Raw genomic sequence first — 20,179 nt, 5'->3', positions numbered from 1 at the left:
ATCAACTCGTTATGAACTGCTGAAGCTAAATGCTAAATCAGCTGTGTGGGAGCAGAGAGAGATCTAAAACATGCAGGACTAGGGTGCCTCCAGGAGAGAGTTGGGAAACAGGCGCTGCCCACTGCTCCCTTCAGGGATGGGTTAAATGCAGAGGATGAATCTCGCTACATATATGTATGTGACAAATAAAGTACCTTTACCTCTCACTGTTTGTGTAGCCGTCATAAAGTGCTGTTCTAACCACATTCCTTAATGACATTTCACCTTCATATTACTGATGTTGTTATTGTTGAATGTGATGTGTGGATTGGCAGGCAGGATCTTTAAAATGAACACTGTGAATAGTGGCTAGGTGAAATAGGGTGAAGCATCTCCCCATTAAGAGAGACACTGTGTGCATTTACGCACGAGGCACAGCAACATAACTTCATATTTAAATCTCCCGACACATCAACAGGATCAGTCAGGATCTAATGTTAATATATATGTTCTTCTACACATCCAAAAAGGTCTCACACACAGTCCAGGTTCATACAGTGAAACTGTTTGAAGTAAAACAGCCATCCTCCTGATCAATCCTGAGCTCCATCAGCGCATCTAAAAATGGATTATAGAAGCTAAAACTTTTATTCCGCTTCCTCTGGAGAGTTTCCTCTGCCTGTCCTGTCAAGTTTATTACTGCAGTTTTTTTGTTTTGTCCAACAATATTTGCTTTGACATTACTGCGCATGGAAACGTTTAAATGACAGCAGCCTCTCTAATCGTCAAAGTAAATTGTTAAAGAAAAGAGTCATACCAACCACACAATAAAGAAATCACCTGGAAAGCTACAGTGACAGCTAGAAGTGGGTTAAAATGTCCTTGCGGGTGCTGGTCTCTAAATCTGAGAAAATAATTTGTTTGGTGGGGGACAGGTAGATGATTTATGCGCACATGAGGATTCAGATAATGTCGAAGCGTATTCACACATCACATCAATTCAGCTGCTATAATCGTGACAAAACAGTGCAAACAGCTGCTGACGTCAAATTAATAGTCTGTAATATCAACCAGAGCATTCAGCACTGATCTGCTTTGTTTCATGTTGTAATAATAGTGGCCAGTATGTTGTCTACGCATCTCATTCCTACAGTAGAGTCGTGTGATGACAGTTGTAACTCGTGCTATATGTTACTGTGTCATTTCTTAAAGGGACTGATGATGAAACGCTCACCTCATCAAGCTGAGGGCTGAAATTATCTCCCATTTTCAGGCAAAAGCTGCACCGCCAAAAAAAAGTTGTTCGATTTCTGTGTAGTGTGTGATTAGGCTACTGTAATCTGTGACTGTTTTCAACATACAATATAGTGTTAATTGCAACCTTGAGATGTTTCTACATACCATAATGTTGACAGACATGTTTCTGGATTGTGAAGATTATTGTCTGTAGCCTTTATGTATTAGTGTTGACAGCTGGTCTGCTCCTTTAACGGATATCAAAGCAGAAGGCTCAAAACATAGACAGATAATGCAGCTGTGCAACATGTCATATTTAACTGACGTCGCTTTAAAATGACAGCTCCGGGGCAAGGACATCTCATTTCTTAAAAACCTGTTTCCTCGATTCCTCTCTCCTCACGTCTCCTCCTCAACTCCTCCGGGTGGGAGGGACTAAGATGCGAAGCGAGGAGTCGAGGAGCGGGGAGTTGAGGAGGTACAAACTGACAAATGAGAAAGGCCTCAGGAATGATCAGCATTTAAACACTGGCTAACCAGAAGGGCGGGAGCACAAATTAGGGCAGCAGACAGACATAGACAAGCAGGGTGATTGACAGACTGAACACAGACAGGTTACAAAACACAAGAAAGAATCAAACTGGAACTTTGGGTGACTTTTTATAAATAGGCAGACAACATAACCAAATAGTTTTTGTTGATCTGCAGCTTGGTACTCTTGACATCAACTGGCAACCAGGGTTTGTTATGAGGGATTATTTAGTTGAATCAGCATGTTGATCTGTATGTTATGTACTGTAAGTATGGCTGGATGTGACTGGACTAGGTTACATCTGTAACATGAATAAGAAGTCTGAAGTTTTTAGTGTGATACCACAACACCACTGCAGCTGCCACAACTAACCAGTTTCTTTTGAAGCATCTTATTTAAATACCACATGAGCTTTTAATTCAGTGTTACTTGTAAAATATTTACACAGACTGAGATAACAAGCTCAATTCTATGTCCATCTTAAAACTGGGGGGAAAATATTATACAAGATGTTCCTCCTTCATAGATTGAACTGTTAAATTGATATTTGGTCAACTGCCTCCCAGAGAAATCTCTGATTAGAAAAATTGTCCTGCTGCCTGTTAACAACACAGCCCCTTGCATAATTGTGTGTATAAATCCATACAGTGTCTGATCAGTATGTATAATAAAGCTCAGCTAATTGCCAGCTGTATATTCTAATTGTGGGACCTCCAACAGGTTCAGTGTTGACTGCTGCAAAAGAAATACAAAAAACAGCTCTTCTCCTCCTATCATAAGTCCCAATCACAATTTTTGTCACATCTGATGTTTGTTGCTCTTCCTCAAGGATGCTCATCTGCACCAAACAGTGTGTGTTCTTTGGCAGTGGTATTTTTATGGAAATTACACATTTAACTTTAACACTAGAAGCATGTCAGCTGTGCTATTTGGTTCTCACGTAACAGCACAGCGTGAGGATGTCAACCTTATTTCAACCATATTCATACTGAAACACCGGGTGTCCTGGAATAATGTGAAGCTCAGCACATTGAAGTGAATTCCGAGCATCCTCCACAGGCTGTGGTAGTTAGGCCTCCATACAAATGTGAGCATGTAAACAGAAGAGCACATCTTCAATGCTTTGGTGAAGTCTTTGAATTGCTTTGAAATACCATTCGATACTAATCAGCAGCATTGTACGGTCTAATTCATTTCCCTCCAAACTTTAATTCTCATGTAGATCTTTTCCAGTTTTTGTAACTCAGAAATTCATATCCTTTTTGATGTATTAATGTTAATTAAAAAAATACTAAATAAATTGAAATGTTAATAACTAATGGGTAATTAGGGCTGTTAATGAATACAAGAAATAATGTAAATAAGAATATAAATTGAGTGGGTTTACATAAATTACCAAAACCAACCATTTCAGTGCTTGATTGCATGTTTGATTAGAAATACTGTGTGTAGGAACTGCATTTGGTTTCTTTGTTTTTTGCTGCATGCAGTGTATACAGAGATCTGAATAATCTGATAACATAATGTTGAACAATCTAAAAACTGACAAATGCATATGATGCTGCAAAACTATTACAGAAAGTGCCATTACATGTACACAAGATATATTTAACAAAATATTTAGTCTTCATGAAGGAATCCGTTATCACTGCCAGTCCTCATTTGCTGGATGTAAGCACCACACCAGAGATCCCTGCACCAGGGTCTTGGGGCTCCCAGAGGTCTTCATTATGTGAGCAGTTAGTGCCACTGGTTTTGAGTCATCAAGGACTCAGGCTTCTCCTCTTGGGCACTCGGACATTAACATTTTCCACCATGGGGACGACTCTTCACAGTGAAAGATACAGTAGGCTGGAGAGGTGATAAAGGGCCTCTGCTTGTTGGCCAAATTGGGCTTTTAGCAGCATAGAAATGATGCCATCGTGGCCTGACTGCATAGTGATCCCCCAAATGTTCTCCAGCCTGAGTAACAGCCCATTTTTAAATCTGATGCCGCATCAGACCAGATATACTAAAGGAGTACAGAAACAAGGGTGTCTAAAGTAAATTAATAGATTGACATATGATATAAATAGAACAGTGGAAAATGTTCTTAACACAGAAATTTTTTTTGTCATTTTTCATCAAGTTAGTAAGTCAGTGGTGAAAATGTGTTTGTCATAAGATTTGAGTTTCCTGGCAGCACGAGGAATTGGGTTTTGTGTTTATAAAGTCAACCTCATACATTATTTCACTGCTCCAAAGAAGGACTAACTTGTAGCTAACATGGACATCAGGTGCATGATGTCAAAGCTATATCGGTGCAGCCTTTGGGACAGCTGTGGTTTCAAGTATTGAAGTCTGTGCGTGTGTGTATTGTAACTTTTTTTTACTTTGAGGCCACAACTGAACATTTTTAACTGAACTTTAACAAGGAAAGCAGACTCATTGCAAGGCTATTGTTGTGTAGGTGAATTACACATTTTCTCTTTTCTTTGCGTTTGCAATGTTTAAAACCAGGTGTGGCAGTGTGGCGGCAGTGTTGAGGTTCTGCCCTGCGCTCGCATCGCCCATATAGAGCGTGCTCACAAACCCTACACTGAGGATCTGACGTCTCACGTGCGGCGAAACGCCCTCAGAGTTGCAGAAGTTTGGATGGACGAGTTTAAAAGCCATGTCTACATGGCATGGAACATTCCCATGGAGGTGAGTGATCATGTCAGTCATGTTTTTTTTGTGAAATTCGCAGATCACAATATTTTCTGAGACTGTATGTGTGTTTATTTTGAATACTGAACAAAACCACATATTATCCAATTTTCAATAACAAAAGTTGTGTGAAAATCATGTTTTAAAAATACATTGCAACACAACCACTTAGCAGTTCAGCTGTTTTATTATCACTTTGAGGGACTCAAAGCTCATTTGGATTCGCCAATTTGTTACATAACAGACTTTGTTTTTGGCATTTTGCCTTTACTTAATGGGTTACAGTTGATATGCAAACAGGAAATGGAATGAGAGGTTTAAGTTGTATGTCATGCGTCTTAACCACTATGCTACTAAGATTCCCACAGCATTTGCCATTTTTATCTTGACTCTGTTTGAATTGAAGAGGATTCTATGCTGTGCTTTTTTTACTGCTCTGAACTAGGGCTGCACGATTTGGAGAAAAAGTCATATTGCGATTATTGAGATTATTGACATATAATCTGGGTAAAAATCAGTATATTACATTAAACCAATATGTGATTATTTTTTGTTGACAAGTGGAAAAAACAGAAACCATAAGCCTTAATCTGAGTAACTGAAGAGGAAAATATACCCCTGAAACACTTTTTCTTAAAGCAGAAATTCATCATAAGCTGTCCATTATAAAGTTCTGTCAGTTTAGCAGCTCTAAAGACAGCTGAGATGAAACAGTGGATGATTTTAACACAATCCTCAGGATGTACACGTGTCCTAATTTTTAGTTGTCAGATGTCAGCTATAGAACTGGCTGTAGACCTAACTGACAGATAGCAGAGCCATTTAGACATCATATGTGTGCAGAAAAGGAAGAAAACACCTCTGCATCAGTAATCACCAGTGAGCATTTTACAGTATATAAGTGTTATTGTATTTATAACATGTTGCAGTATAGATGTAGAAACAACAAAAAGAGTACCAGGCATTGTTTGATTTGCAGTTTTAATATTACCTGTATGCAGGATTTGATGTTGTCAAAATTCAAAGGGAGCATTCATACAGAAGTCAGATGCACAAACACAGAAGAAAATGTGCAGTGTTGAATGTCATCTGTTATCAGCTGTTCTCCTCCCATCACAGATGTTTAGTTGACTCAGGCCCCTGACACCTGCAGAGTGCTCAGATTAGATTATTTCTTGTCACATACAGAATGTCCTGAATTAAATACGTGCAACAGAATAAATAAATACTTAATGTGATTAAATAAAATGGTCTAAACTGAGACATTAGCATCAAGAAAATTCAGTGCAAACAACAACAATAACATTGATGAGTTAAAGAAAATATCTGGATTACAGCTTTGACTTTAGAGGAAAATAATGATGATAATAATAATAATTATAATACAAAGAGAAAAAATAAGTACAAAGATATAGATATACATAATTTATTTTATTCCAATGTGTATTTTTATTCTTTTTAATGTTTTTATTTGAGACTTTAATGTATTATTTGATATAAGACATTTGCAGTGTCATCAACTCAATATTTTTACAAAATGTCTCACAGTTTGCACAATCATCATGAATCTACCTGATACAAACCATATATGCTACATGTTGTCTTGTGTTTTTGGGATTGTAGTGTTATATTTCAGTGTTTTTAGAATGTAAATATTTTTATTCGATCTTGAACTGGATTCAGTAAATTTAAATAAATTATTGCACTGTCAACTTATGTTAAATGTAGCATCCCTCAAAGGCGAAGTCAAATGTTTGTTCACTGAAGCTTTTTTCTCCTCCCGCATAATCTGTTTGAATATGTAAATCCACATTATGAATAGATGAACATCTGCAGGCAATTCATTCAGTCAATAATGAGCCATTTAACAGAGTCTGTACTCAAGAAGCATGAAATTTAGCCCCAGCTTTAGCCCCATGAATTAACTACACAGCAAAACTGTCAGTGTTAATTTACCTCTGAGAGTGTAAAAATCAACATGGTGCCAACGTTCATATTACGTCTGCACCCATCTGAGTCCACTTGTTGATGTTTTTGAGCGCTAGAGAACATTTTTGAGTTATAAAAGGGAGGCATCAGTGACGTTGGGTGAAATCCAGTGCTAAACATGGGGCAGATTGTAAGAAGTACTCAGACCCTTTACTTAAGTAAAAGTGCCAACAACACACTGTAAAAAAAAATACTGTATTTAAATTCACACTTAAGTAAAAGTACAGAATTATCAGCAGCTAAATGTACTTAAGGTAAGGTAAAGTAAAAGTGTTCATTCATAGAATCTGCCTCTATGTATCATATGACATGATTACATTGTTACTGAGACATCAACGTGTAAGCAGCATTTTACTGATACCAGCTGGCCCTGGTGGAGTTACAGTTTATATACAGTTTGGTAGTTTAGTCCACTGGTTTCCAACAGGGTTGGTCCCCTCCAAAGGGTCACAAAGGGCCTCAAACTGTTATTTATATGTAGCAATGTGATCAGTTTAGAGGGAAATGTCTATTTTGTGGAACTGCTAACAACTCAACATTTTTGACATTTTAAAGCTGCAGTAAGGAATTATTTTAAGAATAGCATTTTGTCATATTTGCTAAAACTGTCTAAATCTTGACAGTAGTACATGAGAAAAAAAGAAAAGAAAAAAATTTTAAAAGTTTTTTAATCAGGTTCCTCTGGCTTCTCCTACTGCTCCTAATGTCATTTGCAAGAATCCACCACTCCCTGAACAAAACAACCAATCAGAGCAAGGAGCAGTCTCTAATACAGTGTTATGCAGTGTACGTTCAATTCTTACCGACTACAACTTTATACATAACAAGTCGCAAAAACATTGCCTTTCAAATTTAAGACAATATATGTTGGAAGCTACTGGTTTAATCTTAACAATGTATTGTATTTTATAAGCTTATTGTGTTTTTCTATGTGTAATTACAGTCACCAGATCAATGTAGTGGTGTAAAAAGTACAACATTTGCCTCTGAAATGTAGTAAAATGGGGTTCTGAGTAGCATAAAATGGTACCTAAAAGTACAGTTCTTGAATAAATCTACCTTCCATCAGTGGTAACATGAGACTGACTGTGAGTGTGGTTATGTAATGTGGCAGCTGGAATAGTACAGTAGATGGTTTTCAAGGCAGAACAGGAAAAAATCAAACCCTATAGAAGCTATTCAAATACACAACAAATGACTTCACAATGCTCCTCAATGGCCCATTATCTGATTTGCTTCTCCACAAGCCACAGTTAATCAATTTTATGCTTTGTGTGCATCTGTGTGTTTCTCTCTCTCTTTCTCTCTCTCTCTCTCTGTCTCTCTCTCTCTCTCTCTGTGTGTCTGGCTGTTTGCTTTAACCCAGGACTCAGGGATAGATATTGGCGATATCTCTGAGAGGAAGGCTCTGAGGAAGAGGCTGCAGTGTAAAACCTTCCGATGGTACCTAGTGAACATCTACCCTGAGATGAGGATGTACAGCGAAACCATCGCATATGGAGTAGTAAGCCGACCCCCCTCCCTCTTTATCCCAAATTCAACTCCGTGTCTGCAAAAGCCAAAACAAGGCTAAACCGTGCCTGAGCAAATCATTTTAATCCCTTGTGTTGGGATCCGGATGGCTGCTGTCAGGAGCACAAACAGTTCACAAAGAGGAGGTTTTCTGCAGAGACTTAGACTCTTTCCTTCTCACTTCAGAAGTTACTGAAAAATTATTTTCTGTTGGATTAATGTGATAAACTTAGATACATAGGCTACATACTGTAGATAAGCATGTAGATTAACTGAAGCTCATAAATATAGATGTAGTAGATCCCACTAGAGGGCTTTGCAGCTGAATTTTATTAGTCAGAGAAGCCAGAGAAACTGACAGCCAACAGGGCATGCTGGCAGTGTTTCTGTTTGCCCATTCTTAGTTGTTCTGAAACTGCTTTACTTCCACGGTCCTCCTACCTCGCATCACTGTGAAGCACCCTAATACACAGTGACACACAGGCCGCAATATTATGGCACTGCTTTCTATGTTGTAAGAATGTTTTTTTTTTTTCTTGTACACACTCACAAATGGTGGATGGATGTAGCGAGGAAATAGGCCAGCCTCATTACATTCATTTCTTCGAGTTAGCTGACCTCATTATTCTATATTTGCCACATGCATTTGATGAGCTAGTCAGTCTCTGTGGTTTGAGGAGTCATAATATGCTATGCCACTACTGTAGCATGGATAAAGATTATTTTAGTTTTTGTTTTCTTACTACACATTTCCAAAGAATGTGTTTGAGGTCAAATTTATTAATTGCTCCCTCATCCTCAAAAATAAAATAATAATAATAATGATGATGATTCTTATTATTATAATGATGATGATGATGATTCTTCTTCTTCCTCTTCTTTCACAAAGAGAAAAAGTAGAGATTTAACCGAAGCTAGAGACTTAGGCTACATCTACACTTCTACCTTTTTGTTTAAAAGCATTGTAGCTACGTATCAGAGTTGATCTCCGTCTATGTTAAAACGGCTGAAAATGCACATCTAGTGGCCGTTCACGTACACATGGCATGCATGTGCAGGCGTAAACAGGAAGCAGATTGTCTACTCCGCAGCTGCAGAAGATTTGGTGAAAGAAGAAAGTACCACACCAGAGATTTTTTTTGCATGGGCCGACAACGGGGTGGAAACTGTTACTGAAAGTCTGCGTTTTAGAACTTTTTGTAAATCACAAATTGAAAAAAATCACCTAATTTTAAAGATTATCCTGAGCTGGAAGAAACATGACTGAACAGCACGTTTGACTTGGCTTAATATTACTTGATAGACCGTGAAGATTAGCACCAGAAGAGCTGATGGAATTTGGGGGACCGAACAGAATTACCTCAGGCTCATCATCGTTAAATTTAAGGAAATTTTGGGACATCCAGGATTTAAAATCAGAGAGGCAGGTTGTGAGACTACTTAAGCAGCTAGGATCTGTGGGTTGAGTGTCATCAAGAGACAGGGTCTTGATTCCTACCCAAGTCTCTAAACAAGTTAAGAGGATACCATAATTGACTGCATTGAATGCGGCACCCAAATCTAAAAGAACTACAATCGAACAGTCACCTCTGTCTGCAGACAGCAGTAGGTAATTAGTTATCTTAACAAGAGCTGTCTCTGTACCGTGCAGTGCTCTAGACCCAGACTGGAAACAGTTTAAAGCATTATTTTATGTTATTAATAAAAGATAATATCAGTTAAGATTTGATAACTTTCTCCAGAGCCTTAGATAAAAAAGACAATTTGGAGTTTGGTTTATAATTACTTAAGGACAGCAGGTCCAGATTAGGTTTAGCAATGGGTGAACAATAGTGTGCTTAAAGCTGTCAGGAAAAGAACCAGAGGCCAGAATTGTTTTTAAATGTGTGAGATAACAGGTCTAAAAGTGGGAAATACCACTTTGAGCAGCATAGTGGGGATGATCTCTAGCATGCAGGAGGAATATTTTATATGGAAGTCTGTACTCTCTCTGTCTCTCTAACACTGAAATTGTTATGGGTTGAAACTGGGTAAAAGAGGCATTTTTTTGGATGGCTCAACATAGATAATCTTTTAAGGGCTGGAGTCTGATCATTTAGCCAGGGGAGGTTATTTGATTTTTGTTTCCTAGTAAACTGTGCAATTTTTGTCAAGGATGGATAGGCACCGGCCAGTAAATGAACTTAACAGTGAATTTAACTGCAGGTGCTACCTGCAGAGCCAGCATTGAGAATGTGAGAGCGTGTTACAGGATAGGGATGAGGAGCCGGGAGCTTTTTGGTCATTTCTACGCATATCCACCAAATTAAGACATTCGAGAAAAAATCAGATACGAGTAGCAGGTCTAAAGCATAGATGTCATTTACACTGGGGACGCTGGGGGCATGTCCCCATCACTTTTTGAAAGCACTTGCTGAAAGTTTTCTGAAAATTAGCTTGCAACAAGAAATGTTAAATAACAAATAAAATTCTATGAGAAAGGTTTACCTGCACGATAGAAAAACATGAAATGCAATGTAAATATAGAGAAGAAACAGATGCCTGTCCAAAACCCCAAGGCCTTTATTCATCCCAAGGGAAATTGTTGTGCAGCAGCTGCAGAACAAAGTAGGGAAGAGAGCAAATATACTGTAAAATATCATCAAGGTGCCAGGTAAGTGACTTTAACATATTGTTGTCCCCACAGGTGTCACTGTTGCATAATTTAAATTTTTTTCACTCTTTTGCACTAGAAATGTTTAGACCTGAGCTGTTGCATGGGACCATGTGGATTTACTGATTATCAGATAGAAGTAGTCTCCTAAGCCAATGGGGAGCTGAATCATGCCTAAATGTGTTCTTCAGATCTCGCATTTTTACCTAATTCACCCCCCCACACAAACCACCATCCCTGGAGCCCCCCGCGGTGCAGTTTGCATCTCGCAATCAGGCAGACCTTTGTCATGATGCGCATGAAAAACCCTGTGGGCCTCATAGCCTGAGTCATGTTCATCAAGTGTAACGCTTCTGATTTACATTTTTATAAAGCTAATAGCTTTATAAAAATGTATGATTCACCTTTTAAATGTTTCAACCCACTCAGGCCTAGATTCATCTGTAATTTCTGTAAATATCCTTTAATATTTATATTCTGTTCATGTGCATTGCAGAGAATATCCTGGGCTGATGCTGGTATTAGATGGTGATTGTGGTATACAAAAATCTTTCTCCTTTCTCTTTTTCAGTTTAATACTCCTGTCCAACAGTCCTGTGGATACATTTTTTAACAGAGAGCAAGGCAACAAGCAGTACTTAATGTTTGGATAATACTTTCTTTCCCCCGTGGAGGAAATAATGTACTGCAGAGTTGAAGAGAGCAGGTGGTAGATGCAGCTTCCTCGCTCTTACCATGTTTTGGCAGTAGATTATTTATAAGGAATGATCTGTTACTGTTTCATTTAAATTTTAAACTTTTTTATATTTCCCTGTTGCTTTTATATTTTATGTAAAGCACTTTGAATTACCTTGGTGTTGAAATGTGCTATATAAATAAACTTGTCTTGCCGTGCCTTGTATGGTGGTATGTGTCATCCTCAAGCTCAGGTCCTCTACCAGAGGCCTGGGAGTTTGAGGATTCTGCGCAGTATCTTAGCCGTTCCTAGTCTGCACTCTTCTGGACAGAGACCTCTGATGTTTTACTTGGAATCTGCTGTTGCCACTTTCCCAGTTTGGGGGTCACAGCCCCCAGTGCTCTGATTACCACTGGCACTACTTTTGCTTTTACTCTCCACATCTTTTCTAGCTCCTCTTTCAGCCCTTGGTATTTCTCAAGCTTCTCGTGTTCCTTCTTGATGTTGCTGTCGCTTGGGATTGCCACATCTATCGCTACAGCCTTCTGCTGTTTGTTGATCAACACGATGTCAGGTTGGTTAGCCATCATTCTGGATCTTGAAGTCCCACAGGATCTTAGCTCGGTCATTCTCAACTACCTTAGGAGGTGTCTTCCATTTTGACTTTGGGACTTCCAGCCCATACTCATGGCAGATGTTCCTGTACACTATGCCAGCTACCTGGTTATGGCGTTCCATGTACGCACTTCCTGCCTGCATCTTACACCCTGCTTTTATGTGCTGTACTCTCTCAGGGGCATCCTTGTACAGTCTGCACCTGGGGTCCTGCCTGGTGTGGTAGACCCCAGCCTCTATTGATACTGGGTGCCTGTTATTTAGGTATTATTTATTAAGAGTTTTACCCTCAAAAACTGAGCACATCTGCCTTGTCAGAACTGTGTAGGTGTGATTTGATCAGATTTGATTGACAGTCGCCTGGCAACCCACCAACTGTCATCAGATTCTGGGTACTTCTCAAGTCTCTTAATTGCATCCACCTCACTTGCGTCTTAGTCCCGCCGAGGAAAGGAACAAGGAAACGTGTTTTTAGAGACATGAGACGTCCTTTCCCCGAAGCATCACTTGAAGCGACGTCCGTTTCTGATGATCCAGCTGGGATCAGCTGTCAGTCGGCTCTAATAGCTGTAGAGACTTTTGATGGAGTTTGTGTCTGCACACATGTCCACTGTGTTGATACTAATAGCAGCATGATTCTCTCTGTTTAACAAACACCTGCACATGAATAATTATAGGTTACTGTATGTCTTGCTCAGAGGCACAGGATCATTTCTACTGGCACAATGCTATATATATATAATGCTATAGGCTATTATTTGCATTTATATTTATTGATTCTGATTGTGAATTCATTATTGAATAACCCAGAATAAGATAGTGTCTTTTGATTTATTAGACTAAATGTTTAAGGGAAATTGAAATGATGTAACTCATATTAAAGTCAACGCTCAGTTTTAGGCTTTCTGTTTATTTCCTCTTCTGATATCTTTAACACTACTGCATTCATTTTATTTCAAAGTCACATCCCTCATCACCGATCGATCATTGCGTTCCATTATATCAATCCAACGCATTTTTTTTTTAGTGTAGCAGCTTTTATTTATACTTTCATCAGCTGATTTTACGGAGCCGCCAGCTGCTTTCATCAGACACAGTAGGTGAGATGGCTGGATGTGCGGGCTTTATTTTCCTTTGCTTGCCTCATTAGAGTCTTTAGTGTAGTTTAGTGACTTGTCCGACTCCTTAGGCTAGGCTACTTGTTTACTATGTTCTATTGTCGTCTATTTGGACTAAACACAGGAATGATCAGCCTCTCATATGATTGAATGGAAATGAGTAAAACGTGTTTCTTGCTGACAGACTCTCTGACTCTCTCTGACTTTAATTGTCTCCATTATAAAAGTTGAAGGGAGAAATAAAAGGAAGAAAATCTTTCTAATAACTGAAGAAAGTTATCTGTCCTGATGTATCAGATCAGTCCGATCAGCTGCCATGTCCAATCAATATAACGGCTACCCAATAAGGGCAGTAAAAGACTTCCGCGAAGGATGCACTGGTGTATCCTCCCTCATAGCTCCACAGAGATCGCTCCTCGACCCTCGAACCTCGCTCCCCGGAGCGCAAATAAGAGCTTTGGGACGGTCTGCATGACAGCGGAGTGGAAAAACTTCCGATTCAACCGAGGAGCGAGGAAATGACAAATAAGAGACTTGAGGAGCACCCTGTGATTCAAATGTGTCTAAATCCTGATTGGTGAATTGAAATATTTGACATCACGTTTTTCCCAACTCAGCACCACCTGCTTCAAACCAGTGAGCCGAGCAGAGAAAAAAAAACACATATGCAGAAATGTATTATATGAAATAACCCAAACTGTTATAACTTTGGCAGAAAATAGTGTGTTCATGTAGGACCTTTTTATTTTCTGGGCTTTTACTGTAACACATCCATCCCTTAAGAAAATTACTAATTGTTCTCGAGAAATCCTGTTTTGAGAACAAATAAAAATCCAGCAGAGTTGGAATCCTTTTGAAAGAAGTCCTCCCTTTATTTCCTCTTAGTGAACTTCTTTGAGCAAGAGTTGAACATGTTTAAATTGTGAATTGAAGCTCGCTGGTTCTCAAAATCAGAAACCATTGCTCATAGTAGCATAAATACTCGAGTATCAAAAGTTTATGTGAACACACTAATTCACACTTTTACCTGATCCTGACTAATATCTGGGTTAGTTTGTGCATGCAAATATGACCTTGGACAATTCCAGTGGTGGAATGTAACTAAGTACATTTATCAAGTACTGTACTTAAGTATCAATTTGAGATAGTTAGTTAGTTAGTCACTTTTACTTCTGCTTTCTGGGGGAAATATGGATTTTTTTCTCCACTACATTTATCTGACATCTTTAGTTACCTGTTACTTTACATATCATGATTGTTTTCTTATAAATCAATAGGATCAATACTTTAAATGAAGGACTTACCATACCTATTACAAGAATGGGTATTTTTACAGTGATGTATTAGCACCAAAAACCTATGTGTTTTTCTTTGTCTATCAGCTGAAAAACGCTCTGAAGATTGATCTGTGTTTGGACCAGGGCCTGACAATGACAACGTCCCCATCCTGTATCTCTGTCATGGGATGACACCTCAGGTTAGAGCACTATTTCATGCAGCATGTAGCGTCACCTCTATATTTCATTTCCATCTTGGGTCTTCTTACTCAATAAAACCTGTTCCACCTTGACGAAAAATGCCTCTCCTTTCCTCTGCTTTGAGATTGGATCAAACTTAGTATCTTTTTGCCTCATAAAACAGGATCGGCTTTTCTATCTGGCCCTTTATAGAAACTGTCCTCCATGTTTTTAAATGCATATTAAACTCAGTGCCATTTTTCATACACCTCCATTTATGAGTGACATGTCCCAACTGAGTCTAGCTCAGAATAAAATGTCACATTATTGATGAAACACAAAGTTATATTGTACCTGAACATTTATCACATACATTTAAAAGATTAAAAGTAAAACTGTTTATTTCAGGTTTATTTCAACCACTGGCTTATTATATGCAGTTTTTCATCATGTCTTTAAGATCTTATCTCTGGACCACTTGTTCAGGATATATCTCAGCCTAAATAACAGGGAGTTTATGTGTCTTCCCATGTTAGCACAGCTTGATCATTTACTTTCTCGAGTCTCTTCCAGCTTCTATCGATCCCTTTATCCCATTATGTCTGAGCAGATTGTTTTCAGAGATTGTTTAACCTTGCTGTGGCAATCGTAAACTTGTCTTATAGAGTGTGGCTTGATCTCACATTATCCCTTTCAGTTCAAATGAATCTATCAGGATGTTTCACACCCATTACGCCTGTATTAATATTCACAGCACAGTGCAAATTAAAACTGATTTGGGAGAAGTCTGTTTAATCTTAGTAACATGTTTTCCTTAAAAAACTCAGAAGTGAACATCTGCCGCCTGTTCTGAGACCTAGATAACTTTGAAACTTGCTAATTATAAATCTATTATATGTTATAAATCTCTCATAAATCCGGGTATTTCAAACAAAGGATTGGCATAGCACCAGTGTTCCTAATGAGATTAGGGATCTCCTCTGCAAGGCAAATCTAGTGTGCTCTATTTTTATGTTGCCGTGTTACATCATCAAGAGGAATTAGTCCCTGGATTGCCTCTATAAGGGTACATGTTCATAGACTGTTGCAACTGTTTGCTGAAGTCAGTCAAATTGTGTCATTGTAAGTGCCAACTCTACTTTTACTGATTTTCCTTGGGAGAGCTAGACTTTGTATCCGAGGTGCTGCAGTAAAAGCAGTACATTAACGTGCTTAAAGGAAATTGCACAGGCACACATGAAAGGAAGGGCATTACAGAGCTCACAGTCCAACGCGTGTTGTCAGCAAACATACTGTACAACACTTAGGCTCCTGCAAGTAATAAAACATACCGACTAAAGCCCAGCAACGAAAATGAGCAGCACAAATTTTAAAAATGACACTCAACAGACTGTTTAATGTCTAGTGTGAAGTAAGACAATCAGAAGAATAAGCAAACCTGCTTTTTTTATTCATACTAAAAGAAAATATCTAGCTTTGACAGCTAATGGGGGTGCTGAGTCAGAGACAATCTTGAATGAAATATAGACTTCTACAGACAGAGTCCCTGTCCCCCATACTCTTGTTACGCCTCTTTATTGTTTGGATTCTGCAAACCAATTAATGTCTCCTCAATTGGCTACTTTCCATCTCTGTAAGATGCACAAATTATACAATTTCATGTCATCTTATACAGTACATCCTTGTTTATCACTGTGTGTGCTACACCAAACTAAAGGCAGTATTAAACCACTCTGAGCACTGCTCTGTCTGTAAATACAGTCGACAAATTATCTCGCTCTCTCTTTATTCTTGCAAATTATTTTCAGCTTTTGGCAACTTCACATGGGCAAACAACTGTCCTTGAAAAAAGCAGTTGGGAGGGATTCATCAGAGAGGGCACAAGTATTCAGGTTGTCTCCTCATTCCTGAATTAATAATGGGCTTATTTTGTCTGCCTTGCCTTGTCTTTACTTGTCCTCAATTCAGTCAGGATAGCTGCATAAATGCGCATATTTAGTGTATGTAAATCAACCTCATAGAAGTCTCTTTCAAACCCAAAGACAACCCAAGAGGAAGCCTCATTTGCTGCATAGTTTATTACCTGTATGTTCACATACAGCTCTGGAAGATCCATTATCTAAATGTCAACCCCAGCAAGTTGCACTACACAGCTTGTTCATAGCAGGATGTGGTGTTTCTTGCAGAATGTGTACTACACCAGTACTCAGCAGCTCCACATCGGGCTCCTGAGTCCCACCATTGACGATGATGACAACAAGTGCCTGGTGGATGTGAATAGCAGACCGCGCCTCATTGAGTGCAGCTATGCCGCAGCCAAACGCATGAAGCTCCACTGGCACTTCACTCAGGTGACAACCCATGACACAGCCCCCACACATGGTCAGAAAACACTCAGTTAACATTCAGTTTGCAGTTTATGTTCAGCCCCAGTGAAGGTCATTTGTTGAATGCGACAGGAAAACAAACTGCGGCGGTAGCTTTAAATCCTGCAAGTGGTTTAATTTACTGTTTGACCGGAGTTCCCCTCAATCCTGCAACTCATTCAGACATGAAGAGTCATTGAAACTTAATGATTGTCTTTCTCCATTAGCAGCTCTGTGCTTGCAAAATGTGTTTTAACAGAGCAAGCAGCCACCTCACAAAATGCCCCATGACAGTGGGTGAATTGAATTTACTGCATGCTTTGATTTGGGCTCAGAAGACCTCATATTGTTGTCTGGTATGCTGTCAGTGCAGTTTTAATTATAGATCTTATTCCTCTTTGAGCCAAATATGCATAACATCCCAAATGTGCCTCATATTAGACACTTGTTATAATGAGCACAGTATTCTTTTGACCATGTCGCCTCTGGGCTGCCGCAACAGGTGTGTCTGTTTGGTTTTACAGCATAATGTGCACAAAGTGTGAAATGGTTTTATGTGCTTGAACTCATATGTCACATATCCTCACACTGAACTTTAAGTGGTTATTTTTGTTAACTTTGTATAATTTAGTAAGTAGGGTGGGGACTTATCAGCAAGCCTGGAGCATATCACATCTCTGAAATATGGCATCAATTATTGATACAGTTTTGACTGCACATGTGCAAAGTGTCAAGCTCAAACCGAAATAAATGCAACCATAGCAACTTTGGGGGGTATGCAGTGTACAAATTAGACAGCAAGAATTCAAATGTTGCACCATACTACACTAAACCTGATAAACAGAAGATTCTCATAATCTCTTCTCACTGTAAAGACACCGAATTATCCACGAAGAAGTGACTTAGACAAGCCTTAATTTGTGAAAGTCATAGCTTAGATAAGTTATGTTGGCAGGTGCTGATTTTTGCTGATAACAGCAAACATATGTTCTGTGGGAGAGACTGTATGGTTTGTTGAGCTTGTGTGTTTTGTGGGCATGTGTGGGTGTTTTTATTTTCCTGTAACAAATACTTATTGTTCTTTATATTGCATAGTAAATTTAATGTAAACCCTAACAAACCATAGCATCCTAAATCAAATAACCTTCACACCTGCTATATGCACATGGCTGTTTAAAGAAGCTGTACAGAGACATTATATAGATAACTTGACTGAGTAAAACCTAGAGTAGCTCCTGTCATCAGCTCAGGCTCCAGATTTTCATGGATTCTGGGTTTGACTTTGGCTTTGTTCCAAGCCTCTGAATTAGCACCCACATCTTTTGATTTGTTCAGCGATTCAAATGGGTCTGGTGTTGTCCTAATGGCCTGCTTTTTCCTCCGGTTTGAGAAATAATCGGCCAGGCAGGATTAAAAATAGGGAGGTAATCTGGATTAAAATACCGGTGTACAGGTTGTTGTAAATTGACTTACAAAAACAACAACAACAACAAATGATAACAAAAGTGAAAAAAAATGACAATTCAGTCTAATCCCTATGGCTAGCCGTGCTCTAAATCAAAGTCCACTTCCTGTTTTTGGTACACCTGTACTCACCTATCCCTTTTCCTCATGCAGGAGCTTTGTTAAGTAATTCTGTCTTTAAAATACGCTGTGGGTCACTCACCCTAAAATCCACTGACTGCGCCACGGTTGCTGGAGCTAATCACTGCTATTTGCTTTTGAGTCCACCAGACGTGGCTGCAGCACGTTCCAGAAGCGGCTCTCCTCTCCGCAGAGAATAGGTAGCAGGTCTATTTTTGACGTAAGCTGTGTCAAGCAACACAGAGCAGATCGAACCAGGCAGGAAGTCAGACACAGAACGGCAGAGAAAATCTGGTCCGTTTTCAAAAGAAACACCCTGTGGAGATCCCGATCGTAAAAAAAAAAAAAAAAAAAAAAACACAGTAAAGACAGACACAAAAAGAAATAATGTAACTACATAGCCTACTTAATCATGCAAATACTGATTACCAAATCAACAAAATCTAAACATGTAATTTGGGGATTTGGATGCATCAAAACCGTGGCGCAGCTGTAACGTGCCATAGCCAGAATCAGTGGATTCCCAGTGGCAGTCCGTTACAGCATCAGTCACCATGTTTCCATCTAATTGTCACACGTATTTTATGTGGACTTTTGAATTGAAAAAAAAGACAAAGAATCAGGCACATTTCCATCAACTAGTTTGGAACCAGATTACGTAAAGCATAGTTACGTCATGCAGGGGTTGACTGGAGAACCGGGGTAGAAGTACTGTTGGAGATGAGGCTGATTGGTGGCAGGTGTGGCAGGCAGAGGAGGTGGCTGACGAGGTGCAGGTGCGGGTCGTTGGCTGGGCTCAGGAACGGAGGGAGAGAGAGGGAGAGCACACGCAGGGGAGGAGACACAGGGAGGCAGGCAGAGTACAGGAAAAACAGAATCACAAACAAAAAAAAAATGACATTACCAGGACACTCACAGTCAGCCGGGCAGCCACCACAACAGGGCCCCCTCCTCAACGGACGCCTCCGAGCGGACCTCCTAGTTGGCTGGGAAGGGCTTAGCAGAAGTCCGTCAGTCGCACTGGGATCCGGCTGGTGGGGGTCCAGGGTCCAAAACAAACGAGAGACACAGAAGCTTCAGAGAGGGGGACAGGGCTGGGAAGGGTCAGGTGAACGGGCGGGGCAGAACTGAGGGAACAGGGCCAGACGGGTGCTGGAGGGCAGAGCAGGGACCAGGGAGTTCTGGGGGGTGTCCCGAGAGCAGAGCAGGGGGACCAGGGAGTTCAGACGGGCGTCCCGAGGGCAGGGCAGAGAGGGAATGTGGTCGACGGGAGGACCGGAGTCCCCAGGAGGCTGGCGGGTAAGGCATAACCTCTCCGGAGGTCGGGCTAAGGGGCGACTGGGATGAGGGCGAGACCCCTCCGGAGGCCGGGGAGCAGGGCTGAAGGCCGGCAGCAAGACAGCAGCAGGGGGAAATCAGTGATGGTACTGTTGGGCTGAGGGCCTTGGTGCAAGGAGCAGGGGTTGGACGGACCACGGACGGGGCTGCAGCCGGTCGATCCACCAACAGAGCACGAGGAGCAGGGGTCGCCCGGACCACCGACGGAGCTGAAGCCGATCGATCCGCCAACAGGGCACGAGGAGCAGGGGTCGGGCGGACCACCGGCGGAGTTGACGTTTGTCGGTCCTCCGACAAGGTATGGGGGGCCGCCGTTGGCCAGACCACCAAAAGGGCACAGGGAGCAGGGGTCGGCTGGACCACCAGTGGGGTTGAAGCCAGTCGATCCACCGACAGGGCACTGACGTGGCTGACGTCGGTCAGTCCTCCGACAAGG

At 40.3% G+C, this 20,179-nt stretch overlaps 2 protein-coding genes across 2 annotated transcripts in view; one reads left to right on the top strand and one right to left on the bottom strand.

Annotated features, from left to right (window-relative positions):
• The first annotated feature begins 4,063 nt into the window (after window positions 1–4,063).
• On the top strand, window positions 4,064–17,238 carry LOC119896325 (polypeptide N-acetylgalactosaminyltransferase 18-like). Its single transcript, XM_038709767.1, has 4 exons — window positions 4,064–4,432; window positions 7,791–7,928; window positions 14,381–14,475; window positions 16,642–17,238. Exons 1-3 carry the CDS (start codon window positions 4,382–4,384, stop codon window positions 14,465–14,467), a joined length of 276 nt encoding a protein of 91 aa, XP_038565695.1. The 5' UTR covers window positions 4,064–4,381; the 3' UTR covers window positions 14,468–14,475; window positions 16,642–17,238.
• A 2,271-nt stretch (window positions 17,239–19,509) lies between these two features.
• The window catches only part of LOC119918261 (vegetative cell wall protein gp1-like), a 3,283-nt gene continuing 2,613 nt past the window's right edge, over window positions 19,510–20,179 (bottom strand). The window contains exon 2 of the mRNA XM_038738911.1: window positions 19,510–20,168. Within this exon, the coding sequence (XP_038594839.1) occupies window positions 19,510–20,168 (659 nt within the window). The remainder of the gene's footprint in view (window positions 20,169–20,179) is intronic.

Source organism: Micropterus salmoides, unplaced genomic scaffold (assembly GCF_014851395.1).
Source record: "Micropterus salmoides isolate LMB-PRFRI ecotype aquatic unplaced genomic scaffold, ASM1485139v1 Ms_hic_scaffold_10, whole genome shotgun sequence".
Lineage (NCBI taxonomy): Eukaryota > Metazoa > Chordata > Actinopteri > Centrarchiformes > Centrarchidae > Micropterus > Micropterus salmoides.
This window is presented reverse-complemented; position numbering and strand designations above follow the sequence as displayed.

What these genes read in the sequence shown, in the direction of transcription:
- LOC119896325 (XM_038709767.1), top strand. Translation starts at nt 4,382, where the DNA reads ATGGACGAGTTTAAAAGCCATGTCTACATGGCATGGAACATTCCCATG. An exon ending in CATGGAACATTCCCATGGAG is followed by an intron (nt 4,433 to 7,790) that starts GTGAGTGATCAT and finishes GCTTTAACCCAG; the next exon opens with GACTCAGGGATAGATATTGG. An exon ending in AAACCATCGCATATGGAGTA is followed by an intron (nt 7,929 to 14,380) that starts GTAAGCCGACCC and finishes TTTGTCTATCAG; the next exon opens with CTGAAAAACGCTCTGAAGAT.